The 25,071-nt window shown below is 43.2% G+C and overlaps 2 protein-coding genes across 8 annotated transcripts; one reads left to right on the top strand and one right to left on the bottom strand.

The window, feature by feature from the left end:
• Positions 1-847: 847 nt before the first annotated feature.
• Positions 848-14,151, top strand: E4F1 (E4F transcription factor 1). Of its 4 annotated transcripts, none has more exons than XM_073648344.1 (13): positions 849-1,067; positions 4,774-4,916; positions 7,295-7,394; positions 7,470-7,669; positions 7,754-7,874; positions 8,813-8,965; positions 9,125-9,240; positions 9,488-9,593; positions 9,929-10,146; positions 10,333-10,531; positions 10,836-11,002; positions 11,150-11,212; positions 11,535-14,151. In XM_073648344.1, the coding sequence occupies exons 1-13, from the start codon at positions 959-961 to the stop codon at positions 11,868-11,870; spliced, it is 2,031 nt and encodes a 676-aa protein (XP_073504445.1). In that variant the 5' UTR covers positions 849-958; the 3' UTR covers positions 11,871-14,151. The 4 variants fall into 4 exon arrangements, with proteins under 4 accessions (XP_073504441.1, XP_073504445.1, XP_073504444.1 ...); XM_073648343.1 differs by having other exon boundaries at positions 850-1,067; positions 7,298-7,394; positions 9,125-9,267; XM_073648341.1 differs by having other exon boundaries at positions 850-1,067; positions 9,125-9,267.
• On the bottom strand, positions 12,659-21,106 carry ZDHHC4 (zDHHC palmitoyltransferase 4). Of its 4 annotated transcripts, none has more exons than XM_073648347.1 (8): positions 20,963-21,106; positions 19,748-19,877; positions 19,101-19,162; positions 17,695-17,873; positions 17,334-17,459; positions 16,588-16,637; positions 16,390-16,476; positions 12,659-14,991 (listed from the first exon to the last, which is right to left on the bottom strand). In XM_073648347.1, the coding sequence occupies exons 2-8, from the start codon at positions 19,868-19,870 to the stop codon at positions 14,755-14,757; spliced, it is 864 nt and encodes a 287-aa protein (XP_073504448.1). In that variant the 5' UTR covers positions 19,871-19,877; positions 20,963-21,106; the 3' UTR covers positions 12,659-14,754. The 4 variants fall into 4 exon arrangements, with proteins under 4 accessions (XP_073504448.1, XP_073504449.1, XP_073504446.1 ...); XM_073648348.1 differs by having other exon boundaries at positions 16,588-16,634; XM_073648345.1 differs by having other exon boundaries at positions 16,390-16,637.
• Between the last annotated feature and the right edge of the window lie 3,965 nt (positions 21,107-25,071).

Genomic DNA, 25,071 nt, shown 5'->3' with positions numbered 1-25,071 from the left:
TAAGTATCCGGCTGCCGGGGCCCTGAGCAAGCGGGGGGCCTACTTGCGGTCGGGCACCTCGCCTGCTCAGGGCCTCGGCACTTGCCCGGGTGCGCCTGGTTCTGACGCCGGCCCTGACCGGGTTATTCCAGTATATAGTATAAGCAATCAAACAATCAAAGGGGGTTAAAAAAAAGAGAAAAATAATTACAAAATGTTGAAAAAATAAATATATAAAAATCTACAAAAGGGATGTGAAAAATAATAAAAAAAAGTTGAAAAAAAAAATCTAGAAAAGGAGATTGAAATAAGATAGTGAAAAATAATAAAAAAGGAGAAAAAAATCTGCAAAAAAACATAAAAGTTTGAATCTCCCCTTTTTTCCACAATAGAAAAATAATGAAAAATTACATTTGGTATTGTCATGTCTGTAAAAGTCCGATTTATAAAAAAAAAAAAAAAAAAGAAATAATCATCATAAAGAAATAAAAATAAATAATTAAAAACCCTGAATTGCTATTTGTTGGTTGAAGCACTGTCCCCCTCCCCCCCACAAAAAAACAATCAAAATTACGTAATGCACCTTAAAATGGTATCGTTAAAAGACTCATCTCACCCCATATAAATATACAAAAAAGTGACCAAACTAAATATTTCTAAATTTTTTAAGTCACTAAAATATATAAAGAGGTTAGAGCATTTTCTTTTATTTCCTACACTCATGTAGCTGTGGTAACACCCTCTTTAGCATAATTTCATCACCTGCTACAACTATTGGCATTTTCTGCCCGTAACCAATATGGCCGCTCCGCCTCCTTTGCGTCGCGACGTCACGTTCTCACTCTTGCCTTCTCCTTTACGTGCCAACACTTCGCTCCGTTGTTATGACGACACGGTCGTAAAGTCGCCATTTTGTGTTGTGTTGTTGCCGCTGTGCGCTCGTTCGTTGCGACAGAAGGAGGAGAAGTCCTGGCGAGGGATGAGCTCGGAGCTGGAGCCGGAGGAGGGAGACGCGGAGACTGTGCCCAGCGGTCTGGTCCTCCCCTGCCTGCCTGCGGGGCCGCTCATCAGCCACTTCAAGGAGGAAGGTGAGAGGGGGAAGAGCCGGGGCCCCATATTGTGCGGCTCCTCCCCTGCCGGGCCACAACAAGTGCCCATGTGAGGAGAGGGCAGCCGTTAACCCCTTCAGCACCCGGACATTTTTCCTTTTTTGCTCTTTCATATTTTTTTTCCTCCCTTCTTCCAAGAGCCAGAACTTTTTTTTTTTTTCCCGTCCCCCTCAGCCGGACTAGGACGAGGGCTCCTTCTATTCGGTGCGAGTTGTCATTTTTGAACGACGCCATTTATTTTACTGTAGAACGCACTGAAAGTAAAATAAATAAATGCCGCCATTGTATTTTGTTTTTACGTCTTTATGTACGCGGTAAAAATGACCCAGCGACGTGATTCCCAGGACAGGACGAGCGCGGACGCAAAAAACATTTGTCATTTTTTTCCCCTTTATTTTAGAAACATAATAAAAACTTTAAAAAAAAAAACAAAGAAAAAACGTTGCTACCGTTTTCTCTTACCGATTAATTTTTTTTTTTTTTTTCCATTGATGGAGCTGTATGGGGGCTTGTTTTTTGTTTTTGTTTTTTTTTGCGGGAGGAGCTGTAGTTTACTTTGGCACCATTTTTGGGTACATATGATGTTTTGATGATTTTTTTTACTGGATTTCTTGGTGGGAGAAGAGCGGCGGCTGAAAACGGAAAGGTCTGCACTTATATATTTTTTTCTTTTTTAATTTCTACTTTTTCTTATTTTGTATTGGATACAGGTGAAATTATTTTATAATTTGCTTGTGTGCGTCATATATATATATATATATATATAATCTATCACACATTAATAATATATTTTATATATATATATATATATATATATATATATATATATATATATATAACTATTTTATTATATATAAGTATATTAATGTGTGTAAAATATATATTTTACACATATCATATGAATAATATAAATATATGTAATAAAATGGTTATATGTGTGTGTGTATATATATATATATATATATATATATATATATATATATATATATTTTATTATATATAAGTATATTAATGTGTGTAAAATATATATTTTACACATATCATATGAATAATATAAATATATGTAATAAAATGGTTATATGTGTGTGTGTATATATATATATATATATATATATATATATATATATATATATATATATATATATATATATATATATATATATATATATATATATATATATATATATATATATATATATATATATATATATACACACACAGTGCCTACAAGTAGTATTCAACCCCCTGCAGATTTAGCTGGTTTGATAAGATGCAAATAAGTTAGAGCCTTCAAACTGCAAACGAGAGTAGGTTTTATGAACAGAAGCATAAATCTTACAAACCAAAAAGTTATGTTGCTCAGTTGAATTTTATTAAATTTTAAACATAAAAGTGTGGGTCAATTATTATACAACCCCTATGTTTAATATTTTGTGGAATAACCCTTGTTTGCAATTACAGCTAATAATCGTCTTTTATAAGACCTGATCAGGCCGGCACAGGTCTGTGGAGTTATCTTGGCCCACTCCTCCATGCAGATCTTCTCCAAGTTATCTAGGTTCTTTGGGTGTCTCATGTGGACTTTATTCTTGAGCTCCTTCCACAAGTTTTCAATTGGGTTAAGGTCAGGAGACTGACTAGGCCACTCCAACACCTTGACTTTTTCCCTCTTGAACCAGGCCTTGGTTTTCTTGGCTGTGTGCTTTGGGTCGTTGTCTTGTTGGAAGATGAAATTACGACCCATCTTAAGATCCTTGATGGAGGAGCGGAGGTTCTTGGCCAAAATCTCCAGGTAGGCCGTGCTATCCATCTTCCCATGGATGCGGACCAGATGGCCAGGCCCCTTGGCTGAGAAACAGCCCCACAGCATGATGCTGCCACCACCATGCTTGACTGTAGGGATGGTATTCTTGGGGTCGTATGCAGTGCCATCCAGTCTCCAAACGTCACGTGTGTGGTTGGCACCAAAGATCTCGATCTTGGTCTCATCAGACCATAGAACCTTGAACCAGTCTGTCTCAGAGTCCTCCAAGTGATCATGAGCAAACTGTAGACGAGCCTTGACATGGCGCTTTGAAAGTAAAGGTACCATACAGGCTCGTCTGGAACGGAGACCATTGACTGAAACCAATGTCCCCACTGCCATGAGATCTTCCCGGAGCTCCTTCCTTGTTGTCCTTGGGTTAGCCTTGACTCTTCGGACAAGCCTGGCCTCGGCACGGGAGGACACTTTCAAAGGCTGTCCAGGCCATGGAAGGCTAACAGTAGTTCCATAAGCCTTCCACTTACGGATGATGCTCCCAACAGTGGAGACAGGTAGGCCCAACTCCTTGGAAAGGGCTTTGTACCCCTTGCCAGCCTTGTGACCCTCCACGATCTTGTCTCTGATGGCCTTGGAATGCTCCTTTGTCTTTCCCATGTTGACCATGTCTGAGTGCTGTTCACAAGTTTGGGGAGGGTCTTAAATAGTCAGAAAAGGCTGGCAAAAGAGATCTTTAATCCACACATGTGAAGCTCATTATTCTTGGTGCCTGAACTACTTCTTAATACTTTAGGGGGACCAAACAGAATTCTTGTGGTTTGAGGGGTTGAATAATAAATGACACTCTGAATTAACTTTTAACGTTTTTAAAAAAAAAAAAAAAAAATTGCTGCAGTGCATTTCCCACTTCCAGGCTGATCTACAGTACAAATGTCACAATGCCAAGTTAATTCCGCATATGTCAACCAGCTAAATCTGCAGGGGGTTGAATACTACTTGTAGGCACTGTGTGTGTGTGTGTATGTGTATATATATATATATTATTAGTACAGACCAAAAGTTTGGACTCACCTTCTCATTTAAAGATTTTTCTGTATTTTCATGACTGAAAATTGTACATTCACACTGAAGGCATCAAAACTATGAATTAACACATGTGGAATTATATACTTAACAAAAAAAGTGTGAAACAACTGAAAATATGTCTTATATTTTAGGTTCTTCAAAGTAGCCACCTTTTGCTTTGATGACTGCTTTGCACACTCTTGGCATTCTCTTGATGAGCTTCAAGAGGTAGTCACCGGAAATGGTTTGGTCTCTCTCCCTCGATAGGAGACGGCGATTTAAAAATTTTATTATATCCATCATACATTTATGCTCCCTATAGCGCAATATTTTTTTAGATGCTGGCATACTACAACTCCCCGCATTTCCTGGGATTGTTGAGCTCAAAGAGGGAGTTCCCTACAGTGGATATAAGGTCTGTATTGTGGGTTTGGTTCACATTTTCGTTTCCTCTTTAGTTTCATATCTTGAAAGCTCGGACTTTCACAGATGTGATGATACCAAAATCTGTTTGTTGAACTTATTTTTGGAACTTGAATTCTTTTTTTTTTTTTTTTTTTTTTAACTTTTAGTTTAGTCCCCTCGGGAGCCTTGACCCTGCGATTGTTAGATCGCTTATATCACATACTGGAATACTACACATTGAATAATAGATAGTGAATATCGCCGTCTCCTGTAAAGCTCAGCCTGCGGCCGGTGTGAACAGAGATAGAGATGATCAGAAGAAAAAAAAAAAATGTTTTTATGCATTTAATGCGGCGTTGAATGAGTTTGAGGTGATGATTAGATGTCTTTGAATTTATGATACTTTATTATTGTATTTATGATTCTTGTTTTTCTTTTTCTTGTTGGTTGCAGATGAAGATGTGCATAGATGTGGTCGCTGTCAGGCTGAATTCACGAGCCTGGAAGAGTTTGTCCAGCACAAGATACAAAAGGCCTGTCAGCGAGACCTGGATGAGAGCTTCGAGTCCTCCATATCCGTCCTCAGCAGCCAAGAGGTAAAGGGGATAACTCTCCCATACACACGAGCGTTGTTTGGCCGAGAGCCCCTGTGTTTTCTATGGGATCACTGCTGACAGACATCTCTGGTGACCATATGTCTCTGGGAGGACAAAAGGATTAGCAGTCGGACATGCCTGATCCTTAACTCCCCCCGATAATCAATTGACCGGAGCCCCCATACATATTAGGCTGTGTGCCCACGATGCGTTTTTTAAGCGTTTCCACAGTGGCAAAAACGCTGCAGAAACGCTTAAAAAACGCTTGGCAGAAGGCCTGCCATGTTCCCCAATGATAATCCGCATGTGCTGTGTACATGCTGCGGAAATTTCCGCTGTGGATTATCATTGCGGAAAAAAACGCAACACTACCAATTACTTTGCGGAAGTGCTGCATTTTCGCCGCCATTGATTTGCATTAGAACGCATGGATTACACATCACTGCATCTGTACTTGCGTAATTGGCGCGTTCTTATGTGCGGATGGTACCAGAGTGTGTAGGACAGGAGACTCTCCTCCACACCCAGGTACCCTAAAAGCTGTAAAAAAAAGAATAAAATAAAGATTATATTCACCTTCCGACGGCCCCTGGACTCCTTCCCTGTGCTTGCCTACAGATCGCGCAGGACTGAAGGACCTGCGGTGACGTCACAGTCATGTGAAGGCAGGTCTTTCAGTACAGCGTACCGCGATCTGCCGGCAGCCAGCACAGGAGTGCAGTAAGACTGCAGGGGCCATCGGAAGGTAAGTATAGGTTTATTTTTTGACATTCTTTGGGGTCACACTATATAAATCCATGCTGTTTGCATGGATTTATATAGTGTGACCAAGTAGACAAGCACTTTCCAAGTGATGTTAAAATCGCTTGGAAAGCGCTTGATAACCCGCATGCGGAAATGCATGTGAAGAACGCTTCACATCCGCATGTCCCTGGCAGGAAAACGCATGTACAATCTGCATGCATTTTTTTTCTGCCAGGGAGATGCTGAAACACTCAGGAAAAAATCCTGAGCATTTCTGCATTGTGGACGCATAGCCTAGAGCCCCCGTCTCACATAGCGAGATCGCTGCTGTGTCACGGTTTTGGTGACGCAACAGCGACCTCACCAGCGATGACGCTATGTGTGACACTTTGCAACGATCAGGCCCCTGCTGTGAGGTCGCTGATCGCTGCAAAGTGTCCTGGACCATTTTTTGGTCGTTGCCCTCCCGCTGGTCAGCACACATCACTGTGTGTGACCAGCGGGAGCAGCGATCAGGCTGGTAACTATGGTAAACATCGGGTTACTAAGGGCACACGCGCACCTAGTAACCCGTTGTTTATCATGGTTACGAGCCTGCTAAAGTGAGCGGTAACCTCCCGCTCACCGTAGCAGAGTGGTAACCATGATAAACAACGGGTTACTAGGTGCGCGTGTGCCCTTAGTAACCCGATGTTTACCATAGTTACCAGCCTGCTCCTGCTTCAGCAGGCTCTTAACCAGGAGCAGGACATCGTGGAAAGATTCTTTCCACGATGTCGCTGCTCCCCTGATCGTTGGTGAGCCTGCCTGTTTGACAGCTCACCAGCGACCACATAGCGACGCAGCAATGATCCCTGACAGGTCGTATCGTTGTCGGGATCGTTGCAGCGTCGCTAAGTGTGACAGGGCCTTTACAGTGCCAGCCGAACCCTCCCATATAACATTAGTGTAATGTGTATGGGGGTGTAGTTATCTGTTCTGTAGAGATTACCTCTATATACAGTAGATAACACAGGATCCATTATTCACAATAGGTGATATCACAGCTCACCTCCTCCTCCTGTACTATGACTGATAACACCTCTATATACAGTAGATAACACAGGATTCACAATAGATGTCACAGCTCACCTCAGTGTAATGTGCATGGGGTCCTGTCTGAGTAGGGAAGGGTCCGGCGTGTTGAGTTTCTGCAGCCGATCCTTTTTTGTTCCTCCGCTTTGCGGGAACATCCTAGGAGTTGCTGTCACAGGAGGGTCCGGGAGCCAAGCGTTCTTGCATGGGGGGAGCCGGGAGCGATATCTCAGCAGTTGTTCAGCCGACAGTTGTCTAATGTGTACGGGGTCTTAACACTGTCCAGACGGCGCAGACTTTGTGTGCAGATTAGGCTCAGTTCACATTATGTTGACGTCGGGAGCAGCTTCCTGCCTTTATGTTGAGCAGAGGCCTCGGTCTCTTATCTTACCTACTGAACATGGAGGTTTGGAGCTTTTCACTACACTCCAAGAAAGTAAATGTCTTGGGGAAAACCAATTTAAATTCAACTTCTGGATTATCGGATGACTATTATAAGGGATTTTCTTGTATTCTCTTGGGACCTATGAGGTAATAAATGTCATAAGTGTTTGTAACAGCAGGTGGTGCCGTGTATAGAAGATGACGACGTGGACATCTCTCACGTGGTTGTGGAGACTAGCTCCTTACAGGAGGAGATCAGCAGCTCTCCGGGTATCGGTACGGCTCCGCACCCTGACCTAATGTACCGTCAGGAGCCTGCCGGCCGCCTCTCACATTTATGTCTTGTCTCAGCAATATCTGAAGAAGTGAAGATTGTCTCCAGCGAGGACAGTATGGTGGGCATCCAGAGGAGCGACATTCTGGGGATGGAGGTGGACTGGCAGGAAGGGCCTGAGGTGCCCGTAGAGACCGACGAGTCTCACCTGGTGAAGATGATCGTGGACGAGAGAGGACGCTTTATTTGTCAGACGTGTGAAAAGACCTTTAAAAGCGTAGGTGTCTTTGTGCGGTCTGCACAGTGGCGCTTTGATCCCTGAGGACCCCCGTGTGTTTGATGTCCTCCCCTTTTTTTCTAGTGCACCATCCTGAAAGCTCACATGCTGACACATAGCACCAAGAAGGACTTTCAATGCAAGCTGTGCACGGACTCATTCAGGACCAAGGGCTCCCTCATCCGCCACATCAGGAGGCACACCGGTAAGGGGGCTGCCCCAGGGACCACCGGACTGTGGTGTAGGCAGATCGATGATCGGGCACTGTTATAGCTGACCTATTTAACAAACTCCCCTTACACAGGGACAGGGAGGAATAATCTGCTGCCAGGCTTTGCTGTCAGTGGCTTATTTTCCTTCAGATCAAAGGATTGGGCATGTTGAAATTCAGCATTCCTCATTTCTTCTCGCCAATCAATTGACAGCCAAGGCCGGCCCGAAGAGCGACTCGTTCAGCTGATACAAGTGTAATGTGTTCAGCCATCATTTAAAGGGATTGTCTCACCCTTTTGATTGACAGTGGGGACTAGTACGATACACGTTAGACCAACGTCAGATGAATCTGCCGATACAGGCGAGCCCAGCTGACAGGCTTATGTGTGGGGGGCCTCCCGGCTCTTCCCCCTGACAGACGGTGTCAAGGAAGAGAAGGATCCAGCATGTCTGATTTTTGGACCGCCGATCCTTTTTCGTGATTTTTCAAAATATAATTTAGTACCCAAACCTCTCAGGAGTAGCCCCAAAGTCACAACTAAAGTCGAACCCGAACTCTTGGCTTGTGGGATCACGAGATCAGAATCCACGACCGTCCGCAGCTCTTTCCACTATTTCAGCGCTGCCGCGTGTTATCTTAAGCTGACGCAGAATGGTCACAATCTGGTAACTGCTTAAGAAAATATGTGCCCATTTATCGCACTGAAATATAATGTGCCTTTAAGGGGGTTTGTCTCAGCAGCACACATAAGGGCTGCAGCCCAGATACTGTATTTTTTTTTTGTTTCCTGCACTCTGTCTGGTCAGCGTAGGGTGGTCTCATCTAGAAAGCCCCTTTTTCTATCTATGGAAACATAAAATGAGCTGTAAGAAGTGTCGCTTACATTTCCGGTCTCCTGTTTTGTTTTGTTTTTTATACGTCCTTCCCAGATGAACGGCCATACAGCTGCTCAAAGTGCGGGAAGAGTTTCCGAGAGTCGGGGGCGCTATCGAGGCATATGAGGTCTCTGACGCCCTGCACGGAGAAGATCAGCCACGTCGTGGGAAACAGCATCGTCCTGAAACGTGATGCAAGCTCATCAGGTCTGTGCACAGCAGAATAAATGCTTATGTACTACTGGGGTCTCCAGCCGGTGAGCTTTTTCCTATTTTCTTATTTCTTGGTTTGTATGATGAAGGGGTGATAGTGCCAGATTTTATAACCTGTACGTGCGCTGAGTTTTGCTTCTTTCCCCGTTGCAGTTTTAGTATCTACAGATGTTACGTCGCACTTAGGAACAGATGAACTAGACGGCAGTCCGGTGATCCAGCTAGTGACGGACGAGAAGGGCAACCTGCTGCACGAGATTCATGTCCAGGTGCGAGCTGTGGCTTTCAAAACGGGGGTGAGTAGTGATTTTTCCTGTAAGGTGTCAAATCAAGTCTCCCGACCTCGAGACGCCGTCGTCGTTCCCATTGCAGCCTTGTCAGTAGTCTGTTTGTTTTGACAGGCAGTGATCTGATATAGTCTCATTTCATGCAGGGGGCTACGTGGCGTCGCTAGTAAAAAGCTGCAGGGTATTAAGGTGTGATGATAGCCATTGATATCTGTTTTTTTTTCCATAGATAGATGGTATACTGAACAAGGACGCAGAGGACCTCCAGTGTCCGGAGTGTGGGGAAATCTGCAAGAGTGGCAACTCCTTAAAGGTCCATCTGAAAGGACATGAAGGTAAAGCATCGTCTGCTGCGCCTTCCCTGGGTACTCGGAGCCTGGTGCCCAGACAGATGGGTTAACATACAGAAAAGCACCCTGCCCTGAAGTTCTGAAAAAAAAATCACTTTCTGCCCCGTGGTATCACCCATCCCTTCTCAGCCGCATCTTATCGTGACTGTATTTTCTTGTCCATTACGGCCATATTTCCTGGCTTCATTGCTGGTATTGTGACCCGAACAAACAACGTCACATCACCTGCAGTTGAGCTGGAATAACGTTTTGTCCATTTGCATTTTCTTGCGAGACGGTGGTAAAAGCAGGTAATGATTCTCCACTTGTTGTCTCCACAGGGTGCAAGCTGTTCCGCTGCGATCAGTGCGGCCGCGAGTTCTTGAAGGCTCACATGCTGAAAAAGCATCAGGAATCTCACGGCAATATCCGGAAATACAGATGCGGAGAATGCGGGAAGATGTACAAAACGATAGCGCACGTCAAGGGCCACATGAGAGTGCACTCTGACGACCGGCCATACTCCTGTCCGAAGTGCGGGAAAAAATATAAAACGAAGGTGAGGGGGAACAGGGGCAGCGGTATCGGTTTAGTTTTTTTTAATATATATATATATATATATATATATTCTGTCCTCTTGGCAAAGTTTTTTTTTTTATATATATTTTGCTCAGACATCCGCTTTAACCCATTTTTTTAAATGTTATTATTTAAGCTACAATCTTGTATTTGTTTCTTGTCACAGAACGCTCAGCAAGTTCATTTACGCACCCACATGGAGGAGAAGCCGTACGTGTGCCAGTATTGCCCTCATAGCTTCAGGGAGAAGGGCTCCTTGGTGCGGCACATCCGGCACCACACAGGCGAGAAACCATTCAAGTGTCCCAGATGCAATCGAGGATTTGCAGAGCACGGAACGTTAAACCGTCACATGAAGACCAAAGGCAAGTGTCCGGGCTACTACTACTGAACTTTTTTTTTTTTGAGGGGGTTGCTATAAAAAGAGATTGTGTGTGAAGGGCGGGGGACTTTGCCTTTTAAAGGGCTTGTCCAGCACCTCATTTCTGCATCGGTGGGGGGTGAGCGGCGCAGATGGCGTAAGTACTAAGGACGCGCTCACAATCGGCACAATGTCATCAACGCCGCAAACCTCCTGGTGTGGAAGTGAGCCGCAGCGGCCAACCCTAAACGGCCATTTTGTTTTTTAGGGGGGGCTCACTGTCCTGTTTCTTCATTTCTCCTCTCCAGGGGGCTGTGTGATTATTCAGCAGGACATGGATCAGACTGAACAGACGGCGACCGAAAACAGCAATAGTTCAGAGGCCATGAGCTGCACGACGGCCTCCGAGGAGCCGCACACTATGCTGGTGGAGTTTTCTTCAGTGGTCGCCGATACTCAGGAATATATTATTGAGGTATTTACTAGTAAACAGTATTTTATTTTATTTTTTTTCTGTGTCCAGGAGCTTCGGAAGCAGCAGCCCTGTGGTGATGGGGTACAAGTGGCAGCCAGCATTTAGTTTTGACATATTGTCTTTTTTTCTTCTTTTCTCCTCATACAGACTTCTGAAGAAATAGAAACTAGTGAGGCGGCTGAGCTGCTGCAGAGCACAGAAACGCAGGAGGTGAGTGGCGGTGTTATTATACATGGTGTCATTCAGCCATGCTCAATGCTAATAGTAAAGGACCCCAGACATAGTAGATAATGCGCCCATGTTGGTGGGACAGACTGATCTTCTAATGTGCATGGGGTCCACATTGGATGACGACTAGGTCCAATGAATGAAGGGTCTGACCTATAGCACCACTCACTTATATGTAGCTCTGCACAACCAAGACCCTTCATCCTTAGGATTGGTGGGGGTCCTAGAGGTGAGACCCCATGTGATTTAGAGCTTTGCTTCATTTTGGAAATATGATCTGTTTGTTTTTCTCTCTTTGCTATAGGTGCACGGCCATATTCTGAATGTAGTCCAGCAGCTGGTGAGCGGCGCCAACCCAGGACAGCAGATCATTGTCCAAAATGTCACGCTGGACGATGACGACACTACTGAGCCCTGCATAGAGGAAGTCCCCACTACAGACACCATCACCATCGCTACCCCTGAATCTCTGACCGAGCAAGTCGCCATGACCCTGGCCTCTGCCATAGGAGATGGGGCAGTAATCACCAATGAAGTTTCTCCTGTGGAGGAAGTAATAGCCCCCGAGGACGTGGAGCAGGTCGCAGAGATTGTCCTTGCGTCGCAGACAGAGGTGGAGGTCCAGACAGTAGTTGTGTAGTAGTTTACACCTTTTTGGGATGAAAAAGGAAGCCAAATTTTGTACACTGGTCTGCTGTGAATTTTATTACCCGGCCTCCACGAGATGGCGCTGTGGCCTTCACGCTGCAGACTGATGAAGGACCCCACACGATGGTGCCACCTGATGGAGGAGATGCTTTACGAGTTTCATTTTTATTTTTGAGCTACTGGTGCATTAAAGTGACACTGACCAGATTTTTCTGAAGTCTGAGGTGGGAGGAGGTGGTAAGCTCAGCGGTGCCTTTTGAGCTTTGCAGTCCGTCATGACCCAGTGTCAGTGGCGCTGATGTCGTCTTCTAATGTCTGTATTGGGGCGGATAGCTGCACCCCCCCCCCCCCCAAATCCTTCTCACATTGAGAAACCTGCAGCTCCTCGCTCACAAGAGGGAACTTAATGGCTGCGCCATAAGGGGGAGGGTTGTACATGCAGCAGGAATGTGCTTAAAAAGCCCCTCACTGCTCCAGGGGGTGTAGGGTCACCATCATAATAGACAACGTGCATCATCCCCAAATCTCCAGCATCCATATATACTGAATACGTTACAGGTTTAGGTGACGTTTCTGCCTTCTCGGTGTTGTAAGAAACGGACGCTAGTTCTTTAAAGTCCAACCATTGCTTAAAACTTGGTAAAATGTCCACCGGTTCATTTAGAAATTCACTCCGAGGTCCTGGCAAAAGACATTCCTCCAAATTAGCTAAACATTCCTTGTGCAAGCCCTTTTTCAAGAGATTGTTAAAAATCAGACAGACCCTTTAACCAATGAATCAGCTGCAGGACTTTATTGTACATTAAAACACATCTGGGTTTTCTTCTAATCTTTATGCCACCACCTTTTAGTTTTCTGCACATACCCGACTGCCGCTCCATTCATTCTCTATGGGGTTTGCCAGAGAAATCCCAAGTACGGCCCCATCGGGAATGAATGTAGCGGCAGTCGGGTATGTCACCGCAACTCCATCCTGACAGCAGTTAGACCCACCCCAATTTATGTTGTCACCACCTTTAAGAAAGCTTAAAGGGAACCTATCATCTGGTTCTGAAAGCACAACTCCCCTAGACGCACAGGTATGTCCGAGTCTGGTTTGTCGAAAACAACTCAGCATTTCAAAGGAAAATTTACACGGCCGCAATAACAAAGCCGAACTCTGCTCCATGCCACGCGGGCGACACAAAGCCAATGACAGGTTCTCTCTGAGAGCCTGACCTGCTCTCCTGACAGGTCTTATTCAGTAAAAACTTTAGACACGTATTTTTTTTCAAAGTTCTGTCTTAAGGCGTTGTACCTCTGTTATTCCTCCTGGTAAATACTGGGAAAAAAAATGTAACTTCCGTGAATTATTCCCCTGGTCCCAACACTGATCGGCATGTAGATCTAATCCCAATGGGTTTTGCCCAGTTGGCAATTTTTTTTTCATATGTTTTCAGGAAGAATAACGGAGGGTACAAAGTTCTAGGAAAAAAAATACTGCTGAATTTTTATTTTATGGACAATGACAGTATGTACTGAAGTTGTGTCAGGAAAACGGAGACCTCCTATTAATAAGAAAGATCTGGACGAAATCCTTAGTAATTCTTGCAGACCCCGGCGATAGGATAACTAACAGGGCCCCCTGTGTTGTGTTCTGTTAGTAAATATATCCTTTAAAATAAAAGTTTCAAGGGTCTGATGGAGAACAGAGACAGATCTCTTTACTGGATCAGCCCTTTACACAAGACCTGATGATTGTAGGCAGCGGTCAGTGCAGGTAGTGACTGTCTGGAAGGGTTTCTGATGTATTTAAGGGATTGTGCAGGACTTTGGTATTGATAGAATTGACGGCCCGTATAAATCGGTCAGAGACCGGACGGGCCGGTGGCTTTTCTGACCAAATATGAAGCCGTCATGCTCTGGTCGGGGCGGTCGCCTGCCCGTCCGATCTATATAGGCGTCTGACTGTGCCCTCAATGTGAGATCTGGTGCGAAGCCGTATGATCGGCGCCCGCTTATTGCGGCATTGCTGGGGCGGAGCGGCTTTTTATAGATCTACACTGGATTGAACGTGCTCTCTGTCCCCGTCGGTCATGGTCTCCGATGTTTCCACCAGGTTCCTTACCTATGCAAACGCCTCATTACGTCTTTTTATACCTCCCTCCCCCTCCATGTGAACTTTGGGACCCAGCCCACAATTGCCGACTTCCACATCCTGGAGGAAATGTGAAGAGCACACGTCACTACGCTCCGTATTAGTAGTGGTATTAATAAAACATTGTTTTATAAGACGTCCGTGGCCAATTTCTACTTATTTTACCCCTTTTTAAGCCTTCATTCAAACATCCATATTATGGCCGCACGTTGCATGGGCCAATCTGGACTTGCGGTCACATTACAGACACGAATGCGGCCGGACATAAGTCTAGAGGCCTTGGGCCGTCCGTGGTCCATTTGGGGTAGGCGACTCCTTTATGCCCTGTTGAAATCTGGGAAAATTCACAGTGCAGGCCGATATAATACCGTCTATTACAAATACCATCTAACCCCATATAGAAAATAAATGACAACGGAAGAGTTACGCCATCCTCCCGTCAGATCGTCTTATAGATGTGATGTTACTGGTGTCACGTATTACTCCATATAGTTTTATCACTTAACAGTTTAAAGGGATTGGCCCAACATTAAATACACGTACTGTATAATTCTGATGCCAATTTACACACTGGGGACAAAAAAAGTTGCATATTATGGCGCCATCTGGTGTTCAGAGTGTAAAAAACACATGCACATCCACCTGATGAGCGAAGTGCTGGTGGTCGCACATGCTCAGTTACTCTCTATGGGCAACCCGATAGGGATCGTTTGCTGCCTCCGGGTGCAGACGATATCGCTCATCTCTCCTTCTTATATTGGGTGTAAGGCTGGAATATTTCTTTCAGGTTGCCCAGAATTCCCCTTGAGTAGCCTTTAGGAGATGCAGAGATCATGCGAGTCTTGTACCACTCATTGGTGGTCCGGTTAGTGATGGACAGGTACCAGAGGAAGCAGGTGTAGCCCCCCAAGAAGAGGATCAGAAGGAGCAGGAATCCCAGAGTGAAGACGATCCTCGGAAACGTCAGGAACAGGTGCTGGGAAAAAGTAAGATGTGCGTGAGTGTTGAGAAGAGTCCGATCCAGCAGGGAGGTCTGTGTACAGGGCTGAGATTTTGTGATAGGTGAAAAGTAAGCCTTAACCCCTTCATGACTGATGACGTAAATGTACATCATTGACCGTGTCCCTGCCTTTGATGCAGACTCACATGCTGAGCCTGCACTTGATGGCTGAATTAATTAGCCAGCAAGTGCCTCTAACAGCCACGGGTAGATCCGAGATCCACCCGCGGCTGTTAACCAATTAAATACCGCCCTGACAAAGGCATTTAACACTCGCAGACAGGCAGTGTCATTAATCCTGTCTGCTGAAGACCCCCATGCCTGTCATGATCTTCCTGTGAATATCGGCCCATGGCCGGCCTTCATAATCGTGATTTTTGCTATACATAGCAGTGCTGAAGCCCCGCTATGTGTAGCACAGGTCAGTATTACCATATAGTGAACATGGTAAATAAAAAAAATTGTGGAATTGTACTTTTTGCAATTTCACTGCAGATGGAATTTTTCCCCGTTTTTCAGTATATTATATGGTAGAATGAATGGTGTCATTCAAAAGTACAACTCATCCCGCAAAATACAAGCCCTCATACTGCCATATGGCTGCAGGATGAGTTGTAGATTTGAATGACAACATTCAATTTACTGTATAAAGTGCTGAAAAATGGCAAAAAAGCAAATCTGCCATAGCTTTTTAGGTTTTGGTTTTATGCTGTAAAAATTGTCAGTGAGATTACAGGAAAACAAATTTAACATTTTTTTTACAAGTTTATGTAAAAAAAATATATATATTTGTCGCCATTTTGATCTATGGGTTACATAAAGTTTTAATTGCATATTTTCTTAAAGGGAGTGTGGCGTTTTACTTTTTTTTTTTTTCTTTTATAACCTCTACTGTTCGGGTTAATTTTATGCTTCAATGGATCAGATGATATATATTTTTTTTATTTTTATTTTTTTAATGCGGTCAATTCCAATTTTTACTTTTTTTTTTTTATTTAAAAAAAGTCATTTAAAATATGAAAAATTGTCTTAATTAAAAATAATATTTAAGAATTTAACTTTTCTTAATTTATTTTTTAGCCCCTTTTTTCGCGACTTGAACCTGCAATCACCTGATCGCTTGTTCTATATACTGCAATGCGACTGTGTTGCGGTATATAGCCATAAAGAATGGCGTTCTCTTATTAAGCCCGCTCCCCAGCTACCAGGACGACCCATCGGCACACTGTGATCGTGGCATTTAAATGCCGCTGTCAATGATTGGATTGAAAGTGGCATTTAAATGGTTAAACTGCAGCGAGCTGTTATTTTCCAATTTCGGGATGGGCTATCATGCTTCCCCCCCCCCCTATTTTCAGCATGTCCCGTACCCACCTGTATAACATAGGCCAAGCTGGCGATCTCTTCCTGCCCCCGGCTGTCCACATAGGCTGCAGTCATCATGTGAGAGAGCAGCACCACCTGCAGGAGGAATGCTATAATTACAGCCGCCAAGCAGATAGCCGTGAGAGTCAGGCTCAGCAGGTACAGTAAGAAGTGTCTGATATTCAGGGCTCCGATGCAATTATTCACCCAAACACAGTGATGGTCGAACCGCTGGATGCAGCTTCCGCAGACACCTGCTGAGGGAAAGAAAAAAAATGCAGATTTGTTAGAAAAGTGCCCAAATTATAGCAGAACTCTGCATCCGCAATACAGAAGAGACAAATGTGTGCTGCAATTTTATATTTTTCACGCAGACATCTGAACAACAGAAGATGTGAGAGCTGCCATTTTTTTTTTCCAAGAACGAAACTCGGAGCAAAAATGCGGTTGTTCGAGCGTAGCCAAAGGAAATTTTTTATTTTTTTTTTAATTTGGAGTTAAAATCATTTTTTCAGTTGCGTTTCATTAAAAATTCTGCACCGTTTGCCTCCTATACTCTAGCTATTGCTTAAGGCAGATTGAGTACACTGAGGATCCATCAGTGAGCGCGTTCTGACAGCCTGATGAGTTTGTAACTTTTATCTGACCTCCTCTCAGTTGATTCATGACCACATCAAAGTTGAATTTGCAGCGAAACAAAAGAGCTTGTAAAAGCCAAACGGTGCAAACTTTTCAATGCAACCCAATTGCAAAAAAATATGCATTTAAGTAAAAAAATAAATAAATAGTCTCCCAAAGAAAAAAAAATAGCTGTTTTCAAAATTCTGTTGGTCGAGTGTATAACTGCATCTCCATCTTGAGCAACGAAGCCGGACACGACCCAAAGACATTGTAGCGTGTTTCTGGAAGGGAGCCGCCATTTATTTTTTTAATTCTGGGAAAAAAAATCTCACCGCAATGTTTTGACCGTGCCGGTTTCATCAGCTGACACGTTGGACACTTATTGCTGTGATGGAACATAATCTCGTCGTATTCATACACCCGGATATAAAAGGCTTCGTTCTGTTTGGTGACTCTTCCTAAAATTAAAAAAAAATCTTAAAGGCGTATTCCCACTTTAGACCTTTAAGGCAGATCTGTAGGATGTAGTCTGGTCATGGTGTATGTTTCCATTTACTCACTGCAAGAATAGATATTGAGACCCACAGTATGGAAGAAAGGTTCCTCTGATGCCCCGAAACATCTGATAGTCTGTCAGCTCCCACTGGAGGAACGTGTGGGTGCGCGGCCGCCACGTCTACTCTGTCCTATTACCTGGGTCTGATGAGCAACATTTGTAGAAGAAGTAAAGGTTCCCAGTGATCAGGACGTACGGCAGGAAAACCAGGATCCAGTTGATCTCTATCTCCAGGCTGTAGTCCAGGATCTCCCAGGTGTACTCTGCGAACACCAACGCGTCCAGGGCCAGGTGCAGGAGCACGAAAGCACCGCTCCTAAAATCCAATAAAAATTAAAAAATGCATAGAACGGCAATGGCCCCTTCTTCCCTCTGTACTCCCGATCATCGCTCTGCAACTTATCAGTGATGTGAAACTACAATTCCCTGACTCCTTAAAGGGGTTGTCCAGGCTTAGGGTTCAAGTCTGCAGTCACAGAGAGTGTGCGCATTGTCAGGATTCTCCGCTGCCGGCAGTGGGTGCAATCTGCATACTTGCAGTCACATTCCAACTAGACATTTCCGACCTCACTCAATACACTTGCAAGCGTGGTCGTGCCCAGCTAGTCGGCACGTGACCGCATGTATGTAAATCTCATACCTGCCAGCTCCCAGCGCCGGAGAATCCTGACTACACGCTGTGAGGATTCACAAGTCTACAGTCACAGAGTGTGTGCGCATTGTCAGGAATCTCCGCTTCCGGCAGTGGGTGCAATCTGCATACTTGCTGTCACATTCCAACTAGACATTTCCGACCTCACTCAATACACTTGCAAGCGTGGTCGTGCCCAGCTAGTCGGCACGTGACCGCATGTATGTAAATCTCATACCTGCCAGCTCCCAGCACCGGAGAATCCTGACTACAAGCTGTGAGGATTCACAAGTCCGCAGTCACAGAGCGATTGCAGACTAGGACCCCAAACCTGGACAACCCCTTTAAAGGGTTATTCCCATCTTCAAATATGGATATTGTCAGCAAGTGTATGTTAATATAAGCGTTTTTTGCAATTTACTGATTTTTTAAGTTTGCAGCCGTTCCTGAGATATTAACCATTTTTATTTAGTTTACAGCCCGTTGCCTAGGACACCGTTCACCACTGATGTCTAGCTTGTAAGCACTGCAATGAAGCTGGCCGGGATTAGGAGGTAACAGCGCGCTCTAGTGATCCTGGGCAGCTTCAAGATATCACTTACAGGTCCATTAGAAGAGAGCCTATAAGCCTTGCACATGTTCTGCTGTGTAGCAGCGGTGGTCGGTGTCCAAGACAACAAGCTAAAAATAAAAGTGTTAATATCTCAAGAACGGCAGAAAATTTTAACAAGCAGCAAATTGCAAAATTACTTGTTTTTAAAAGCTATATCTCAAAATACTCATCAATGAAGATGGTGGAACAACCCTTTAAAGGGCATTTTACAATCCACTGTGCAAAAAAGGATGATCCCTTTGGTATTAAAATATTAATAGTTAGAGTCTAAATGTGGGATTTTAGGATGGATGCATTACCTGTTGTGGAAGCAGCTGCTGATGCATCGCTGAAGCCAGACAGGTGACACCCGGGAAATGACCTGGAATATAATACACATCAGCTCAACGTACAGGGAAAATTACCAGGAGAATATAAAGGGTTAAACCTCTCCAGTTTCATAAAACTTTGTGATGCGTCGTAATAATAAGTCAGACGTTTTGATCACGGGGGTCTAAGTAGTCACAAAAATGAAGGAGATCAAGCGGGATCAGATTTGCCGAACGTGGTGGTCTCTCTTTTGGCATGTGACCAACTGCAGTTGTTGTCAGTGATTGGTCACAGCGGTCACATTTCTGTATGACAAAAACAGGATGAACACAGCTGGCTCTGGTCGTCCAGAAGTGACCGCTGCAGCCAATCACAGACCACAGTTGGTAGTCTGAACGTCACTGCTGCAGCCAAGTAAACCAAAACCAGCAGTGCTGGAATGACAGGGGGCTTATAAGGGTCTTTTATTATATTACGGCATAATCCCCCGTCCTCCCATTTTTTCTGAAATTGGAAACCCCTTTAATGTGCCTTTTATAAATTTGGCAAAAAAAAAAAAATAGTACCAGAACACTGTTTGCATGAGAACAAAACTTCAGGTACCAGAACGCTTGCGTGGAAGAAGGGGGCGGCTCACCTGCTCTGCTCTATAGAGGGCGCCGTCCAGGCCGCTGGTGGATCTTCCAGACAAGAAGCAGAAAGTAGAAACTCCCAGAATGAGGAAAACGATGTAGAGAATGAAAAGCCACAGAAAGTCCATACTGGGGCTGGAAGAAGCCACAATGCAGATTAGTGCAGAACTCCAGACTGCCCCGTCTCGTCAATGCCCTACTAGGCCACATTCACACGATCAGTATTTGGTCAGTATTTTACATCAGTATTTGTAAGCCAAAACCAGAAGTGGGTAAAAAATACAGAAGTGGTGACGTGTTTCTATTCTACTTTTCCTCTGATTGCTCCACTCCTGATTTTGGCTGACAAATACTGATGTAAAATACTGAGCAAATACTGAATGTGTGAACGTAGTCTTAGGGCAAATGCACATAATGATTAACAATCTTTAAAGGGGTTGTCCAGGATTCAAAATGATAGAAATAAACTAAAACAACATTTGGTATTGTCAACTCCATAAAAGTTCAGATGAATGAAAATATTAAATTATTTAAAGAAATTGTTCAATCTTATGAAAAAAGTCTGCAATGAGACAGCAAGTGGTCATGTGACTGAAAGGATATGATTTACATACATGCAGTCACATGCCGACTAGACATGAGCAGCCTTGTTCAGTTCACTTGTATTGAGCACGGCCGGAAAAGTCTAGTGGGAATGTGGCCAGAAATATGCAAATTACATACTAACAGTCATGTGACTTTCCGCTTTCAGGGTTCAGGAGTCTGAAGTCAATATAAAGCGGCTGCAGAATTTTATCAGAAGACCAGACAACCCCTTTAAATTAAAAAAAAAAAATCACAATGCCAGAAACGCTGTTTTTCGGTCATTGCAGCTGCTCCAAGAATGCAACAAAATGTGGTAAAAATACGTGACAATAAAAAAAATACAACTTATCACCCAAAACATCAAGGCCTCATACAGATACATTGATGCAAAAAAATAAAAAGTTACAGGTCTTGGAAGAAGGGGAGAAAAAAAGCAGAAAAAAATGGCTGCATCCTTGAAGGGGTTAAAAATAAAGGAAAAATGGCTCCTCAGTGTGAAATCTTGGCAAACAGCCCCTGATAGCTCAGCTTCCTGCAATCATATAGCCATTTGGGGTTTCCATGGAAACGGTGAGAGAAGAGGAAGGGAGGACTGATTACAGCCCATAATAACACATCAGTATGCTAACACTTACACGAGTCACTGCTGTCAGCCCACCACAATCACACAAATCCCCTCCTGCAGGACACAAAGGCTTGAACACTGGGGGCCGCCATCTTAGTACACCCGCAAGAAAGCAATAGAGACGTCATCAGCTCGTACAATGGAGCGAAGATTTGTTCAGAACTCTAAGTCAAGCGCCGAGTCATCGATTCGAGGCGCAGACACTGGCTGCAAACTTCTAAATCGAGAGCCGATAATCATCAGAGTAATCGAGCGCAGATCAACAGGACTAATGATGCAAGTAGATAAAATCCTCAGGTTTGCAATAGGATGTGATCAGAAGTTTAGTTATCAGGTACTGGGACCTATTTGGATAAAAATCCCTTTATTTTTCATATATGGAGACTGTCAGCAAGCAGATTAGGGAGCATGAAGCTCAGTGAGGTGCCATAATTCAATTCTGCCCTCGCTCTCGGCTGTAGCGTATTACTGTACGCCGCTATTAATTTCCCTCCTAATAAATAGTAAAACTTGGTGGTGATGCGACTCCCCGGACACCTGAGTCACTTTACTGCGAGTGACATCTTCATCCTCTCACATTACCTGCGTGGCAGACAAGTACGACCATGATAAAAGACGCGGCAGGACAATACATATGTCTCCTGTCCCTTATAGAGGCCGGTGCACGACTGACAGCCCAAGACAACCCCAGATTTATGGTGCTTTATCAACAATATAACTACTATAATACTGCCCCCTATGTACAAGAATATAACTACTATAATACTGCCCCCTATGTACAAGAATATAACTACTATAATACTGCTCCTATGTACAAGAATATAACTACTATAATACTGCCACCTATGTACAAGAATATAACTACTATAATACTGCCCCCTATATACAAGAATATAACTACTATAATACTGCCCCCTATGTACAAGAATATAGCTACTATAATACTGCCCCCTATGTTCAAGAATATAACTACTATAGTACTGGCCCCTATGTACATGAATATAACTGCTATAATACTGCTCCTATGTACAAGAATATAACTACTATAATACTGCCCCCTATGTACAAGAATATTACTACTATAATACTGCCCCCTATGTACAAGAATGTAACTACTATAGTACTGCCCCCTATGTACATGAATATAACTACTATAATATTGCTCCTATGAACAAGAATATAACTACTATAATACTGCCCCTATGTACAAGAATATAACTGCTATGATACTGTTCCAATGTACAAGAATATAACTACTATAGTACTGCCCCCTATGTACATGAATATAACTGCTATAATACTGCTCCTATGTACAAGAATATAACTACTATAGTACTGCCCCCTATGTACATGAATATAACTGCTATAATACTGCTCCTATATACAAGAATATAACTACTATAATACTGACCCCTATGTACAAGAATATAACTACTACAATACTGCCCCCTATGTACAAGAATATAACTACTATAATACTGCCCCCTATGAACAAGAATATAACTACTATAATACTGCTCCTATGTACAAGAATATAACTACTATAATACTGCCCCTATGTACAAGAATATAACTACTATAATGCTGCTCCTATGTACAAGAATATAACTACTATAATACTGCCCCTATGTACAAGAATATAACTACTATAACACCGTCCTCTATGTACAAGAATATAACTACTATAATATTGCTCCTATGTACAAGAATATAACTACTATAATACTGCCCCCTATGTACAAGAATATAACTACTATAATACTGCCCCCTATGTACAAGAATATAACTGCTATAATACAGCCCCTATGTACAATAATATAACTACAATAATACAGCTCCTATGTACAGGAATATAACTACTATAATACTGCCCTCTATGTACAAGAATATAACTACTATAATACTGCTCCTATGTACAAGAATATAACTACTATAATACTGCCCGCTATGTACAAGAATATAACTACTATAATACTGCCACTATGTACAAGAATATAACTACTATAATACTGCCCCTATGTACAAGAATATAACTACTATAATACTGCTCCTATGTACAAGAATATAACTACTATAATACTGCTCCTATATACAAGAATATAGCTACTATAATACTGCTCCCTATGTACAAGAATATAACTACTATAATGCTGCTCCTATATACAAGAATATAGCTACTATAATACTGCACCTATGTACAAGAATATAACTACTATAATACTGCTCCTATATACAAGAATATAACTACTGTACAGTCATGGCCAAAAGTTTTGAGAATGACACCAAAATTATATTTTCCCATGATCTGCTGGCCTCTGGTTTTTATTAGTGTTTGTCTGATGTTTATATCACATACAGAAATATAATTGCAATCATATTATGAGGACCAATAGGTTATATTGACAGTTAGAATGAGTTAATGCAGCAAGTCAATATTTGCAGTGTTGCCCCTTCTTCTTCAAGACCTCTGTAATTCTCCCTGGCATGCTCTCAATCAACTTTTGGACCAAATCCTAACTGATAGCAGTCCATTCTTGCATAATCAATGCTTGCATTTTGCCAGAATTTGTTGGTTTTTGTTTGTCCACCCGTCTCTTGATGATTGACCACAAGTTCTCAATGGGATTAAGATCTGGGGAGTTTCCAGGCCATGGACCCAAAATCTCTATGTTTTGTTCCATGAGCCATTTAGTTATCACCTTTGCTTTATGGCAAGGTGCTCCATCATGCTGGAAAAGGCATTGTTGGGCGCCAAACTGTTCTTGGACGGTTGGGAGAAGTTGCTCTTGGAGGACATTCTGGTACCATTCTTTATTCATGGCTGTGTTTTTAGGCAAGACTGTGAGTGAGCCGATTCCCTTGGCTGAGAAGCAACCCCACACATGAATGGTTTCAGCATGCTTTACAGTTGGCATGAGACAAGACTGGTGGTAGCGCTCACCTCTTCTTCTCCGAATAAGCTGTTTTCCAGATGTCCCAAACAATTGAAAAGGGGATTCATCAGAGAAAATGACTTTGCCCCAGTCCTCAGCAGTCCACTCCCTGTACCTTTTGCAGAATATCAGTCGGTCCCTGATGTTTTTTCTGGAGAGAAGTGGCTTCTTTGCTGCCCTCCTTGAAACCAGCCCTTGCTCAAAGAGTCTCCGCCTCACAGTGCGTGCAGAAGCACTCACACCAGCCTGCTGCCATTCCTGAGCAAGCTCGGCACTGCTGGTAGTCCGATCCCGCAGCTGAAACAGTTTTAAGATACGGTCCTGGCGCTTGCTGGTCTTTCTTGGGCGCCCTGGAGCCTTTTTGACAACAATGGAAGCTCTCTCCTTGAAGTTCTTGATGATGCGATAGATTGTTGACTGAGGTGCAATCTTTGTACCTGCGATACTCTTCCCTGTTAGGCCATTTTTGTGCAGTGCAATGATGGCTGCACGTGTTTCTTTAGAGATAACCATGGTTAACTGAAGAGAAACAATGATACCAAGAACCAGCCTCCTTTTAAAGTGTCCAGTGATGTCATTCTTACTTAATCATGACTGATTGATCGCCAGCCCTGTCCTCATCAACACCCACACCTGTGTTAATGGATCAATCACTAAAACGATGTTAGCTGCTCCTTTTAAGGCAGGACTGCAATGATGTTGAAACGTGTTTTGGGGGTTAAAGTTCATTTTCTGGGCAAATATTGACTTTGCAAGTACAGTAATTGCTGTTAAGCTGATCACTCTTTGACATTCAGGAGTATATGCAAATTGCCATTACAAAAAATGAAGCAGTAAACTTTGGAAAAATTACTATTTGTCTCATTCTCAATACTTTTGGCCATGGCTGTAATACTGCTCCCTATGTACAAGAATATAGCGACTATAATACTGCCCCATATGTACAAGAATATAACTACTATAATACTGCCCCTATGTACAAGAATATAACTACTATAATACTGCCACTATGTACAAGAATATAGCTACTTTAATACTGTCCCCTATGTACAAGAATATAACTACTATAATACTGCGCCTATGTACAAGAATATAACTACTATAATACTGCCCCTATGTACAAGAATATAACTACTATAATACTGCCCCCTATGTACAAGAATATAAGAATATAACTACTATAATA

This window comes from Phyllobates terribilis, unplaced genomic scaffold (genome assembly GCF_046119375.1).
Source record: "Phyllobates terribilis strain yellow unplaced genomic scaffold, ASM4611937v1 Scaffold_9__5_contigs__length_417890890, whole genome shotgun sequence".
Taxonomy (NCBI): domain Eukaryota; kingdom Metazoa; phylum Chordata; class Amphibia; order Anura; family Dendrobatidae; genus Phyllobates; species Phyllobates terribilis.
This window is presented reverse-complemented; position numbering and strand designations above follow the sequence as displayed.

What these genes read in the sequence shown, in the direction of transcription:
- E4F1 (XM_073648340.1), top strand. Translation starts at nt 959, where the DNA reads ATGAGCTCGGAGCTGGAGCCGGAGGAGGGAGACGCGGAGACTGTGCCC. An exon ending in CTGTGGCTTTCAAAACGGGG is followed by an intron (nt 9,268 to 9,487) that starts GTGAGTAGTGAT and finishes TTTTTTCCATAG; the next exon opens with ATAGATGGTATACTGAACAA. An exon ending in GGAAAAAATATAAAACGAAG is followed by an intron (nt 10,147 to 10,332) that starts GTGAGGGGGAAC and finishes TTCTTGTCACAG; the next exon opens with AACGCTCAGCAAGTTCATTT.
- ZDHHC4 (XM_073648345.1), bottom strand. Translation starts at nt 19,870, where the DNA reads ATGGACTTTCTGTGGCTTTTCATTCTCTACATCGTTTTCCTCATTCTG. An exon ending in GGCACGGTCAAAACATTGCG is followed by an intron (nt 16,638 to 17,333) that starts GTGAGATTTTTT and finishes TCTTTCCCTCAG; the next exon opens with CAGGTGTCTGCGGAAGCTGC. An exon ending in GCTTGGCCTATGTTATACAG is followed by an intron (nt 14,992 to 16,389) that starts GTGGGTACGGGA and finishes ACTTTTTCCCAG; the next exon opens with CACCTGTTCCTGACGTTTCC.